Source organism: Pomacea canaliculata, linkage group LG5, assembly GCF_003073045.1.
Source record: "Pomacea canaliculata isolate SZHN2017 linkage group LG5, ASM307304v1, whole genome shotgun sequence".
Lineage (NCBI taxonomy): Eukaryota > Metazoa > Mollusca > Gastropoda > Architaenioglossa > Ampullariidae > Pomacea > Pomacea canaliculata.
Window position 1 is genome coordinate 17,552,831 of NC_037594.1, and position 14,421 is coordinate 17,567,251.

The window sequence follows — 14,421 nt, forward strand, 5'->3', positions numbered from 1 at the left end:
CAGTTGCTTTGCTGCGTGATAGAGGCTGAGTTGCTCGCGAGGCTTCAAACAAAAATTTCTCCCTATCCCTCTTTGCGTTAACCTCGAAATATTTTAGTTGCGTTTCTTTTCATTATTATATATTAGTTTAGGCGAAATGGTCAGGACGAAACAAATTAAATTATGCGGTGGTGGTTCAAAAATAGAACCTTTGAAGCGGGGAACGTTGGTGAAAGAAATTATCTTTGCCTTTGGAATAGTTATCACAAGTAGAAATAGAGAAATGTGATCTAAAAATTAAGGCAAGTGAGTTGCATACCTCTACCCGACTTCACGTAGCATTAGGCAGTGAGAGAAGAGCCACAGATGGTACTGACAAATGTCTCTCACTGAGACAAGAAGACCCCAAAAAGGTCAGCTCTAGTGTAGAAAATACCAAATTAATGAGAAAACTAGGGGAGGGAATGGGTGAGAAATAGAGATAGAGAATAGAGAAAGAGAGAAATTATTACAACTGCCTAAACAACTGATAAAACTGCTTGATTAATCGGAAGCAGCTCCAATAACATTTCATGCAGGCTTTTTTTCTCTTTGCTGAAAAAATAAAGGGAGATAAATCAATCTAGCAGCTGGGGGAAAAAAAAAAGTTGAACGGAATGATTTGCGCCTGCACGTGCGGTGTAGATGACGTCACTCAGAGAATTGACGTCACTCTCCCGTTCATCTCCAACTCCACCACCATCGCCACCACAGCCTTTGACATATCGACGGTAATTACTGTTGATGCCGCTGCAGCATTTTTTAAATATCAGGACTGAGGCAGTGTCCGCCAACTGCTGCTGCTGCTGCTGCTGAAGTGCCGCGATGGGGGCATTGTCCAGCGGCGACAAGCTTCACATCGAGAGTAAACAGCTGAACGTCAGTTTGTTTGCCTGCTTTGCTAGTTTGGTATTTGTGTGTGTGTGTGAGGTGAATGGACCGGGGTAGGGTGAGAGGGAGGGGTTCAGTCACCGCTGCTCTATGCCTGGGAGACTCATTCCGACAGGCTTAGTTTTGGATGAAAATATCACATTGCCATCAGGCATAATTTGCATGGCTATTTTAACATCCAAACCTCATGTTTATTCTGGCTGTAAGACAGGGCCAGCTGTCTCTCACTGCACTTCCCTCTCCACTCTCTCCCCTTCTCTCTCTCTCAATGTGCTTCATCTAAAAAAAAAAAAGATTTTCTCATTCCCTCAGTATTATCTTAGCGGGTATCAATAAGAAAATACATTTAATGAACTGAAATGTCGATCAAGGCTACAGGTCTATGGCAGACATCTTTTAACTGTTTTCCCTGGAAAAAGGGTTAAAGCAGGGTAGACATTTTCCACATGAGTAACAGACAAACAGTGTGATGCACGTCCACGTGTCTTGAACTCGTTGGTATGATCCAGTCTCTGGTTTGTCGCGCTCACGTCGGTTAGTTAACTGCCATTCAACTAACAGCGATACCTGACATGTTGTTGGCTGTTTGCTACTGTAGACCTGATGAACTGGTAGATCTTGTGACAGACATATATGAACATACATACCAAACAGCAAAGATCAGGAATCAAAAGCCACAAAGTATTAAAAACACTTTTCTTATGAAAGTAAGTTTAGATTCTTATACTACAAGCCTTTCACTTATATGAACTTTCTACTACACTGACAATGAACCCTAAAGATAAAGCTAAAATAGTAAGTCGGAACGAATCCCCTTCCCTCTTTTCTTTCCAGTTCGGTCGACGCCAAGCTCTTGGATTTCCGCAAGACTTTTCACTCACTGACTGCGTCCAAAGATATTTATTGGCTAATAAAGAGCGATTGAAGATGAATGGCCTCGTGTCTGCCGGATTTGCTTTTTAATTGACAAAAGTGAAATATGAGGGAGGCAAGGCATAACTGACGTTTAGAATTATTTATTGAAGCTGAAGATTAACACGCACGCGCGCGCGCACACACACACACACGTGCCGATCGAACCTAGCATGCACCTGGCGCAATTAGCACGGCTGACTGATTTACTGAGGTTTGGGGGGAAGCTTGTAGGGGGGAGCTTGTAGGGGTCCTTTTTTCTCTTCTCAGCCAGTCGGCCAGATGGAAGACATTGCGTAAAATAAAATAGCTGTCGCAGCTTATACACGCATACCTCTATGTATCCCACATATACACACATATCATCAACACGTATTAGCAAATATCAGAATACCCATAATGCACCTTACATTGGTGTACACTCCCGCCATTTACTATTCACGATATAACAGGGTGTCCCTAATCTGTTGTGTTTAAAAAGATGAAGAAAACGATAACAATGAAAAGGTTTTATCTACATAATAAGAAGAATATGGAGAATTATATCATTTGTGACTGCAGCCACTAACGTACCTTCTGGGGCTGGAGGAGCCTAGGTCATTGCTGGTCTTCAGTTAATTTACTCTAACTACAGCCCGAGTGCGTGCTGCGGGGACATAACCGGACAGCCAAGAGTCTCACGATGAAAATACATATTAGGTAAGCTGCAGCCGCACGCGCCGTTACACTCATTTATTTGGTGGGAAGTCGCGGATGTTGTCGCGAGGTCTCGCGTCAGATGTGTGAATCTGCGAGATGTTACCCGAGACGTCCAATCGGCGCAGAGAACATCCGGGCACTGGCGTCGCGTGCTGTGCAACTAGAGAGTGCTTCGTGAGCTGGAGTCACGCGAGCGTGTGATTACAGCTTTCTTTCCTTCTGTGGCTAGTTTACTGATGTATGTTTCTGTATTTCAGTCTCCAGTTATCATCAACCATTTAACAACTTTTGTTCATCATCAATTTATCATCTGTCTATAACTCTATTTATCCATTCTCTATTCTGTCATGTGTATGCACATTCCCGTGCGCGCGAGTGAGAGAGAGAAAGGTGAGTGAAGAGAGGAGAGAGAAAGATGCAAGAAAAGAAAAAGGACAGTACTGATGATGAAAGATAGCCGGAGATAGGAAACCTCCGGTCTAGCTTTCTCTATAAGTGTATTTGAAAATATTGGTTCAACACATATTCCTCTTTCTCTCTCTCTCCTCCCTTTTTTTGCATGGCCGCATGCACTCACCGAGCTCCTACCCCAGAGTGCGCTGCCAGAAACTTGGGCTGAAAATACATAGCTTGAAGTAGTTCCAAACTGCTGTTATTTGACAAGATAACTTCAAATGGCAGAGTTCCCAGACCTATTTGCAGAGAAGGAAAATAAAAACAACTCCAAACATAAACAAGTAAACTTCGTATGTTTTACATTCATGTCTATTTAGGTTGTTTTATTATCGTAATTAGCATCACATTATTATTAAGACATTGTTGGCCTAGAAGATGAAGAAATGCATATTTACAATAGAACTGAGAATATATCCTCGCTACGGTCATTAGATAATTACAAGACTAAAATGTTGAGACAACAATTCCTTCCTTTGAGCACTTCTCAGAACGTGTAACCTTTAGGTTTATTTACCCATGAATACCATCACAACCTACACCCCTCAGGCATGCGAATAATTACGTGTTCTTTCTTTTAAGACATAACAAACGATCTTATTATAACAATTAATAAATGAATACTTAAAATCATTTTACCAACTCAACCCAGGGAAGGCTACCAAGGATGCTGATAACACTCACAAAAAATACACGTCCATGCTATGAGTCATACCATGGTGACCCTTGGTGAATCAGAAATAACAAAGTTGGAATAGCACAAAAATAGAAAGTAATTAGTTATCACCTCTTTTCAGAAAAAATCTTATTAAAATTGTGATTTGAACAAAGAGTAATCAACGTTTTGTATTCTGTACACTAAGCTCACAAGCTACATTCAGGTTTCATAGAGAGGCAAAACGAGGAACGTCCAACAGAAGCCTGGAGCTGAAGTGGTCGGAATCTTGATCTCTTTTACATCTGTTGGTGGAATTGTACTTAAGTACAGGAGAAGTCTTGCTGGGTAAGGATACCAAAAGGTAATTCACTCCACGCAGGGCCTCCGTGTCGAAGAAATCAAATGTCTGAAAAATTAAAAACATAATGCTGCTAAGCATTTTAATGCCAGGGTTGCATTTAAGTATTTTTTAATTTAAAAAAATGTTATGTCTTGACAAATAAAAAACATTAAATGCGAACTACTGCTAAGTCATGGTTAGTTTAAGGCTTCTTAAAAAGAAACAAGCTTCGTAACGCTTAACAAATGCATTTTCACTCAACCAGTTACTCCGCTGTATTTTGTAATTTAGTGTAAACAACAATATCTGGGACCTAACTCTGCAGTACACATGACATGGACTACCAGCTTGACTGGAACATCAAACCTGGATAGGGAAAGACGGTTATTTAAAAAAAAAAAATCAAACAAACGGTTCATTCCAGCGACAGAGTGTAGAGGTCACGACTCAATATTCATAAGTGTGACAGTGACAAACAGGAGAACTTTGCAGACGACAGAGCATTATAAGGTGTGAAGAGCTAGACTCCCATGCGGTCTTTAAAAGTGTAAAATAAAAGTTAAAATGGTTTTACTATGCAGAAAATTACTCTCTCGGCCCACAGGGGAGGAAACAGTTTTTCTTGTGTGTTATAAAGAAAGTTTCTAAAGAAATGTGTGAGAGAGAGTTTGGTACAAAAAGTAGATTCTGAAAACTCGTGAGGCTGTCGGCGAGCACAGTTGCCAGACACCGTTGAAGTCTACACTTGAAAGATTCTCCCAGCGGCACCGCTTCTGGTCCTTGTCTTCTGTTCGAATTCATGGCTGGCATTTGTCTGCCCCCCTCCCCAACTTTTTTACCCAATTTATCAGCACTATGCCCGTCTTTGCCATTTAGCGCAGTCAGTTTTTATTTTTAAATTAATATTTGTGGCCATATATTAAGATTTAATATGACAGTGCGAATAGGTATGTTTGCGTTTCTGATGAGTAGAAACCTTAAACTTTGGTAAAGACTTCACCATGGGTACAAAGACCCATCATTGTGTGTACATTTGTTCTCCTACAGAACTGTAGGTTTGTTATAATTGATACTGTGAATAGATATACATGCGCCGGGCAAAACACGTGCATACATATTACGATAGCGGCATACACATACCCACACCAATATCGCCACCCTCACCATTACTACTACATCAACCGTTACAGTCACACGCATGTTAGCATGATGATGATGATGGTTGTAGTGGTGTTTGTGGTTTTGTGGTTGTAGTGGTAGTGGAAGTAAAGATAGAGGAGGTAATAATGATAATGATGCCGATAATGTTGACGATGGTGACTTTTCAAGCGGAATTTCACAGTTTGAACACGAGCCACGCTCGACGCATGAACGTCATACGTAGGAAAAACAAACAAAAAGTGTTTTAAGGGCGACCACTGCTGTAGAGCGGATCAATCCTCCTTTGTTTCTACCCAAAGCCGCTTCCTTAGTCTTCCTTCAGTGTTTGTGCCCGACATATTGAGCGTCACGCTGGCTGCCTGCACTCGTCCTCGGTAAGAAACAAAATCCATGGAGTGAGTACGGCAGTTCTGGCGTCCTGGCGTGTCTTCAGACATGTCTGATGATGTTCAAGTAGTTTCTGGCGGCTGCTAGAGTCTACAGAGCTGCTCGATATTGAGGACTTGCCTGTGAGTGGACTTATGTCGCGAGTAAAGCCACAACGAGGCTGCAGGTATTAGATGTGCGAATTTATTATTATAATAATGGACGGACAGGACAGCTTCCATGTGCAATTGAAATATTGCTTCAGTGACAGGATTGTCACTGAGAAGAACCAGGTGACTGCAGCTTACGAGTTCAGCCCCGTTTTGCTCGTCGTTGACGTTGTTTCCAGAGGGCGTTTGCAGGTTAAAGGTCTAGTGGGGTGCAACATTGTTATGTAATGACTGGGTAAAACGCAATACAAGATACTATTTACCCAAATCTGAGTGAATATGCTCCCACCCCAACCCCACGTCCATTCTGATACTCGAGATTCACGCCTCCAAACATCGCTGTGCACAGAAAGAGATCCCTATGGTGATGTTTGTACACATTCACGCCTAATTAACATGTTAAATATTTATATAAAATCTCCATTGACGTAGACCTGCACAACGTAGACGCATCCATGCACTATTGTGACGTCAGTGTTACTGGCCTCTGTCTGTGCACAGTCAGGTTTGTAGGCAAGTATTTCGAGAACGGAAGGGGCGCAGTCACCCAGATTTAGGGAAATGTGATCTTGCACTGAGCTTCACACAGCACCATGCTCCCTACTAGTGCTTTATGGCTGGGGCAGCGTTAATCTCGTGGAACCCTAGTTCTTAAAATAGCAAACTCGTATTTCACGTGCATAAAGTTCAGGCGAACGGCTGTCTCTGGCTCGTGGGGTGATGACGTGTAGCCATAAATAGCGCTATGCGGGGCTAAGGTCATGGGAGGGAGGCAGTTAGTAGTGTTGTGGTTAATTAAAGCATCCCGACTGTCTTCTCTCTATCCCATTTTACCGTCATCACCTCTTAAAATCATACCGAAGTACGAAAAATATTTGTGCTATACTGGAAATAACCGTTTAAAGGCTAACCCGAGTGCAAGATTTTTTTTCTTTATGATCGTATTAAGTTGATCTTAAAATAATAATTCACAAAATATTACTATTTCCAAAATAGTGCATAATTATGGTTAATTAAGTCTCAAACGTCGGTAGTCTCACCTGCCACTACAAAAGCAGAGTAATAATATCTTCCACGCAGGAGAGCTCTGTTTTGTATAAGTAGTATTTGTAACAGCAAGTATGTCTCAGTTCAGCAAATTACACATATCTTTGAGTCAGCTGAAGAAACTTCGCCCAGGCTGTCTTGTTTAAGGAGCGATTTTTTGCCCAGAAAATGAAACAGCTAATTTTTAGATGCTTCGACTAGTGAAAAAAAAATGTCCAAACCAAATTCAAGAAAATGACTGGTAAGTAAATCTTCTCCTGATTAAAACTTATCGGGCAGCAAACATGGTCACTGCAGTCAACGTTGTATTAATGATTTTCTGTTACTAATTGAGAGCATTTGAGTTAATTTTTTTATGTGTAATAATTGTTAAATAAACTAGAAACACATTTCAAATGTGCATTTGTCTACGACAAACTCCTGTATTTTTATTTTATAGATACAACGAACTTTCTTAAAAGATAAGAAAATTATACTAATTTGATACGTATTTATTGAAGTAAGAACTCTTTTCTTCCTCATTTAGCCGCAAAATTTGATTTTTACTTACCCGCACTTGTTCCATTATAGCTCCTGATAAGTTCATCACCCTCACTTCTTTTTTAGCTGTTTGGAGCTTGCACATCACTGGTTCTCTCAAGCTTCAGTTGTCTTTAGTATTGAACTGGATAAGGATACGACTAATGATGTGTTTGACTGTCTCGATGTTACTTATAGACCAGAATGGTGTAGAAAGGTTCGATGCTATATATCTGGTTCTCAATCTTTGTTTAAGCCTTTTACCAGTAGTCGTTTTAACAGCGCATGCTTTTTTACAGTTGACACTGTTGTAGGGAGAAGATCTGTTCGTTTTACTTAAAAGTCCAAGACTTGTCTGTACTATGTAAGTGACTAGATAACAATCACTTTTGAAATACTGCCTTCCGTCAATTCCCGTTTTCTTGACAAATCCAGGTGTGATTAAGTGAAAAACATTAATGTAATATTTCTCACTTCTTTTCGTCGTAAAATATACCACTGGAATATGCTTTTGCGATACTTTATGCTCTATTTCCAGCGAGGTTTGCTGAGCGCTCGGGTTAGCCTTTAAATAATTTTTTTTTCTAAATGGGGCTTTCTTCTTTTCTTTTTTTTTTTTTAAAGAGCTCACTGCATTTGAAACACCAAGAACTGTATAAACACGCACAGCAGCCACCAGCACCACTGGCGCGCACTGCCAGCAACTATCTCGACACGGTTAGCACCGCCAATCGATGTGAATGACGAGTTGTGACAGCGAGAGGCAGCCGTGGGCCACGCCCCAATCGTAATAGCGTCGACCTGAATACAGCCAGTCTCGCGCCGGTCACATATTTAATGAGAGAGTGAGAGTACGAGAAAGAGCGACAGTAAAAAATGGAGAGAGCGAATACGCAGAATTGTACACAATCGTCCCTCTTATTTTATTAACAAAGGGACACGACCGTGTTATAATGTCCAATGAAAGAATACGGGATGCACTCCCTTGTTCATACGCGCTCTGCTCGAACCTGTCAAGACTTTTGCTGTCCATGGTTAAATATTAACGCACACGTTAATCAGATGAAATAAACTCATGTCAATCTTCCATGATGACGACATAATAAAATAATTAAAATTAGGAATAATGTTTAAGATAAAAAGGGAGTAAATTATTTCTGAAGGTTGATAGAAAAATAGTGCGCGTAGGATTACGTTGACTGAAAATTCTTGCGCTGAAAGCGTCTATAACCTTTTGAACCTGATTTTCAAGGCCATTAAATTTAGTGGATGTAAGGAACAAGTAAACAGGATCAATAACGGAGAAAAAGCCAGATACAAGATGAAAGGGGAATGTTGCATTGTCACGGGCCAGTCCGTGCCTTCGTTTTACGGAGTAATTTTAACCCCTTTGCGACTTACTGGACTGGCAAGTGTATGTTGAATGTATGGCTGAATGGATGAGAACATTAGCTTGGAAAGTGTTAACTGTGACACAGTGTTGGTGAACACGCTTCAGCAGTAGACTTTGGGGGAACGAGGGAATAATTTTACTCAGGCTCGGGATACCGAAGGAAGAAGACGTGCCGAGTCACGAGTCGTAAATCTCTCTAGCTTGAGATTTGTGTATAGAAGTATGTCTGCTCAATGCTCTCTTTGTGAGCAGCTAATCACTAGTGATTTTTGTAATTAGTGCCCATTATATTTGTTCTTTGGTTTTTTTTTAAAATGAAAATAATGCAAAACGCATGATGCACTGAAAAAAGATCGTGTTCACTTTAAGACTTAATTATGAAAATACTTCGTTATTATTCAGTATGAGTTGTAATGTGCAAACATGCTTAACTTCTGGATAAGCTAGCTTGTCCATCGTACTGGCAAGAAAGTACAATAAGACAGCCGCAGATTCACTATGCGAGTCCGTCTAAAGGGAGAGCAGAAGGTATTCACAAGTGTATGGCGAGCACCAGAAAACGGAGCTTATCTCCCTTTAACAGACATACAGTGCTGTCTGTTGGTTTTTTTTTATATATAATAATACATGTGGGTGTGCATTAGCAAAGTGAAGTGACGTTAAATTCCCCCTTCTTCAAAAAAATGATGGAAAAACAATGAACTGCAAAGCTTTTAACTCTTAAAGTGCTTTAGCAAGAGCAAATACTTTTCCATTCCTTGTACTTATTTTTTTTCTGTCAATTCTTTTGGTTTTTTTCTTCCTTCACTCCTCTTTCTTGTTTTTTTTCACTGGAAATGTCACCTAGATACGGAGGATTGTATTTCACGGTGCCTGGAGTTTGCATGAAGCTGTTTTTAATGGAACGCTGACAAGACAGCTGAGATTGGTAGGTGAAAAAAACCTAAGTGGTGTGCTGAGCAACAAGGGTGGTCCTGGCCAAGACTATCAGTCTTACTGCTTGTATTATCTGAAGGAGGAAAAACGCTTCAAAGAGAAACTTTTCTTGGGATGCGTAAATGGAAAAAAACTGATACAAGTAATGAACTCTGTGTAACACTTGTCTGATGTAAATAAGACTGAATACTCAGTGATTATCGCCAGGAAATCTTGGGTGGTGCTGACGCCTCAGTGCAAACAATTGTCGTCAAACGGAACTGAAGCTGGAATGCTTATTGGATATGCTGAGAGAAAACACTGCACGCGGAGAGAGAGAGAGGGAGAGGGAGAGAGAGGAGAGAGAGGAGAGAGAGGGAGAGAGAGAGAGAAAGAGAGGGGAAAGGAAAGAGGAGTCCCTGGCATCAAACACTGTGATTTTTGCTTTCTTTCCTGTGTCTCTTCTGTTGCTCCGAACACCCGGCCAAACAAAACAGTTGCAGAAAAGTGTTACACTAAGAATGGCGGGTGAACAGATGGAGCTTGTCGTCCGGGGTGGGAAGTCAGGTGCCGCTTATTTTTTCTGGATAGAGCGGTGGGTAACTTCGCTCTCACTTCCTGTGGTATATCATAGCTAGCATGCCGAGTGTCAAGACAAAGAAAAATGGTGAGCTTTGGCAGTTCTTGAAAACTTACAGTTAAGCAGATGCACACATCTTATTTAAAAATGAAGAAAAAACATTGGGAGTATTGCTTTAGAACTTAGAACTTACTGTAGATGACAAAATCAATGGTATTTAAAAAAAGATAAATACATTTAAATAGATGTTTATTTAAATTTAAGCATTTATTCAAATATACTTAAATATTTGAATAAGAATAGATACTAAATAAATAACAAAGACGAGATTTTATAACATTTGAAATAAAGAGGACGGATGTTTATTTAAGAGAAGTCATAGTCTGGGTTGAACTTGAAGAGCGGGTATTAGAGGGATACGTGCCAATACCTGCTATTGTTAAGTTATATGTGTACACCCAGGTGAGTCAGAATAGGTCGGGCGTAACGACTGTCTGTCGTGAATCTTTCTTGTTTCTCGTACCTTGCACCTGCCTGAATACCTGCGCGCTGTTTCCTTTCCAAGGTTCTGCGGCATCTGCGCCCCGGGGGAAAGCTGAGTGCAACGAGGTCAGAATGGAGGCGGGACAAGTTCGCAGTGAGTGGAGTTCACCGGGTGATTTTGCTGTTTGAGCACACCTTCACTAATACTTACTTACGTGTGCGTAAGCTGGGTTCAATCTCCCTTGTGGATCCTTCTCAGGATCCTCCACAACCGCCTTACTTACAACCAATCAGCCCAGGTGTGGCGTGTCTACCCTCTACCTCAGCTTTTTCCATTGACACTTTCTACGATTCCTATGGTTGTGCACATAAAGTTCTCCTGCTCCTCCTCTTCCTTCTTCCTATTTTTTTGTGATTGATTTCTCAACGTGTTTTAACTTTGCCTTACTTTTTTCTAAATTTTATTGCGTGAAGTCAAATTCTTATATCTGTCTTATATAATCATATTTATAATATTTTTACATTTTGTATAGTCAGACGCTATTTTGAAAAGCAATTATGCTTTCATATTTGATGTGAACGTTGTCGCTATATCTCAGGTATAATATGGTAAACTACCCTTTTGTGAGAGATCTCGTACAAGTTAGTATATAAGATTGAGTTCTGTAACTTTTAGCTTACCTTTCTTCAAACTCAACATATCGAGCATTTTTATATCTTTGTATTGAAATCAAATATGAAGTTCTTTAAGGTTCACAAAACATGTATAAACATTCAGCTGTTTGACGAGAAGCAGAGAAAGATCGTCCCAACAAATGTGAAGACGATTACAGTGTGGCTCTACACATTTTTCTGATTTCCATGCGAAGAACAAAAAACAACATAAGAGAAAAGTTAGGAAACAAAACAACAAAATGTAACGACAAGTAAAGAGACTCTGACTAACACAGACAGCAAAGACCTTGTAGGATTTTTATTGTGACATTGAAGGTGTCTGGATGAGACATAATACTACCAAGCACACACGGCTAGAAGATGCTTCAAGCTAGAACATTGTTATTAGTCAGTTAACTTACTGGAGGCTTTGTTTGTCACAGCTCGTGTCCTTTGTGTAACTCTTACAGTATCATGCATGCACTGTTACCTTCTGAAGTCTCCCACTTTTTAATTCCTATTCGCTCGTTCATCTAAAAGTAGATCTTAGAGGATGAAGTGTACCTGTGATTACCATTACAAATATTGTTCGAGAGTTTCGATTTGTACATTTATTGGAAGAACTGGTAGAGACAGATTTGAGGAACTAAAGGGAGAGATTTGTTTCACCTTCATTTGAAAAACGACAGTTTTACCACGGACGTGTATAGGTGGACTGCTGTCTGTCTGCCGAGACCAACGCTTAGCTGTTAGTCTCGGTGACCCTAAACAATGAATGTGACTAAACCGGAAGCTTTGTACACACCTGCCTCGTTTTAGTAGTTAACTGAAATATTGTCTTAAATAGTCCAGTAATACAAGTTCGTGGTTTTTCCATTGGCAAAGGGGTGGATATCCGACGACAATGAGATAGAGTGAGGTGTTGAAGATATTGGTGAAGACAGAAGAGAGCTGATCGGCTCAGTGTAGGGACAGACACTCTGTCAGAGCCTTTTGCCTTCCTGCGCTTCTGTTGCCTGCACCTCCTGTTCACTTACAAAACAAAAGGAGGCAGTGTTCAGGACACAAGGGCTGTTGCTGGTGTGGCATTGTCATGATGGATTTGATCGGGACAATACCGACAATACTTCCATGATTTACATGCTATGCGAGATTTGTATGAATTCCGAGCAGCATATGTAACACTCGTTAATCAAGATGTGCCGCGCATAAACATGATGTGTGTCGTTCGTACCTGTATGAATAATGCATGCGAATTGCAGTCATCAAGGGCCATGAGTTATACCGGTAATTGCACAAGTTTCTTGCATGAGTTATCTGCTTTTGAGTACACGGAGAGTTCAGAAACTAGTACAGAGCCAGGATCAGTGCGGGCAACAACAGCGAGTGGAGCAAAGACTGACAGCATCCGACAGCTTCCGCCGTTAGTGCTCGGCTGATGGAGGGAGGAAGACCAGGAATCGAGAGAAAGCAAGAGAGAGGGCTTGAATGTTACAGCGAGATATACAACAGGTGGTGGGTACCGTCACTTAAGTTAAGAATAGGGTGTAGATTGTGAGATTGTCGACTGGTGAATGTCGGAAGCTGGAGACTGGGGGGAGGTGGTATATGTGTATGGGGGGAAGGGGATGGGGAAAGTATGCAGATGGTTTACTGGAACGAGAAGAGGAAAGCAAATGCTGAGGTTCTTTCCAGGGGTGTACAACATGTGCTCGAGAGCGCAGGCATGGCCGTTGTTCCAGACATGGTCATTCAGAAGGTGAGGCCCCATCGTATGAACGTCAGCAGTGACTGGGGCCCTGACGCCTCACAAATGGCAGACGCACAGCAAAGAGGAAGGGTTAGTGTATTACACGTGGAGTCTGCGGGCCCCAGTGGTAGGGGCGAGGTCTCGGCTATTTTTGGAAGCAAATTGTCTGTAGATTGTCGGGGAAGGTCAGAAATCGCACTGGAGGGGGGATCAAACCGCTCCTCATAGTACCGCCGAGCCTAGCTACATCTAGCTATTTAGTTAGAGGGACCCACAGAGCAAACCTGACACAAGTGTCCGAAACAGAGAACCAAGCTGATATTCCAGCTTACAGATGATGTCCAGATAGAGGGATAGACATACATGTCGGCGTATCTAAAGTGGTGAGAAAAAAGCTGGAAATAGTTGTACTAGGCACACATTACAGATATACCATGATATAATAAATTCCTATGATACGGTATGTGAGGATTTATGAGGAATTAAAGATGGCTTCACGACAGCCCAGGATAGCTGGTCAGTTCAAGATGACTTGTATTCAGACTTCCCATAGAGTGTAGGTAAGGTCAGAGGGTAGAGCCGGCAGGGCTTCTGCTTACGCAAAAATTGCGTACAGTACGCATTAAAAGTTCGGAGGACCCCTTCAAATTTCGTCAATGGGGTCCCCTTCAAATTTGGGCGAAGAACAGGAACCCCTTAAAAATCTGAAGAAGGGGTCCCTGGGACCCCAAAGAATTTAAGCCTTAGCAGAAGCCCTGGACTGTAGAGTTATTTGTAGTTCCTGCTCTGCCAGAGAGAAATAACGGGCTTCTCTGTGGAACTCGCATGTGCATGGATTGCCGGATGCCTGGAGTTCAGCAACGACGCAGCTCCGTCTGACGGTTATCTTGTTAACAGAACTTCATTTACAAAAGCATGCCGGGTCTGTTTGCGCATTTATTATCCATTCGTTATGCATTATCATTCCATAAGATGTTCTGGAGAAGAGTGCGAGGGAGAGAGTTCCTACTGCATTCCTCACTACTCAGTCTGCATTGTAAGCAGGTAAGTACGTCCAACATATAAGACAAAACACAGGCATGGCATGATGGGAGCCGAAATAACCCAACACGAGGGACTCTACTCCGCCCTGTGCCTCGAACCTGTCACAATTGCATCTTGGACCAAGAATACGTCAGGACAACGTCCTCAACATCCACTCGTCACGAGTAATTTCGTCCCCACACATACGTCCCGATTACGTCCTGCACATCTAGAGACATGGGATCACATTTAAATAATTTAGCATTGTTCATTAGCTACCTCAAGAAAGTTTGGTCACACTCGTGAGTCAAGCAACCCACACAGACTTGTAGGTAACTTTTACTAAACATCCTGGTAGTAAAGCGACCCTCCACATCCTCTCACAGTTT

The 14,421-nt window shown here is 41.5% G+C and overlaps 1 protein-coding gene across 7 annotated transcripts in view; it reads left to right on the forward strand.

Annotated features, from left to right (window-relative positions):
• The window catches only part of LOC112563592 (Kv channel-interacting protein 4-like), a 195,201-nt gene that overhangs the window by 30,975 nt on the left and 149,805 nt on the right, over positions 1–14,421 (forward strand). For 5 of the 7 annotated variants that reach the window (XM_025237694.1, XM_025237692.1, XM_025237690.1 and 2 more), the window contains one exon: positions 10,688–10,759. The exons of the other annotated variants lie outside the window; for them this stretch is intronic. In XM_025237694.1, coding sequence (XP_025093479.1) covers positions 10,688–10,759 — 72 coding nt within the window. The remainder of the gene's footprint in view (positions 1–10,687; positions 10,760–14,421) is intronic. 7 annotated transcript variants of the gene reach the window in all.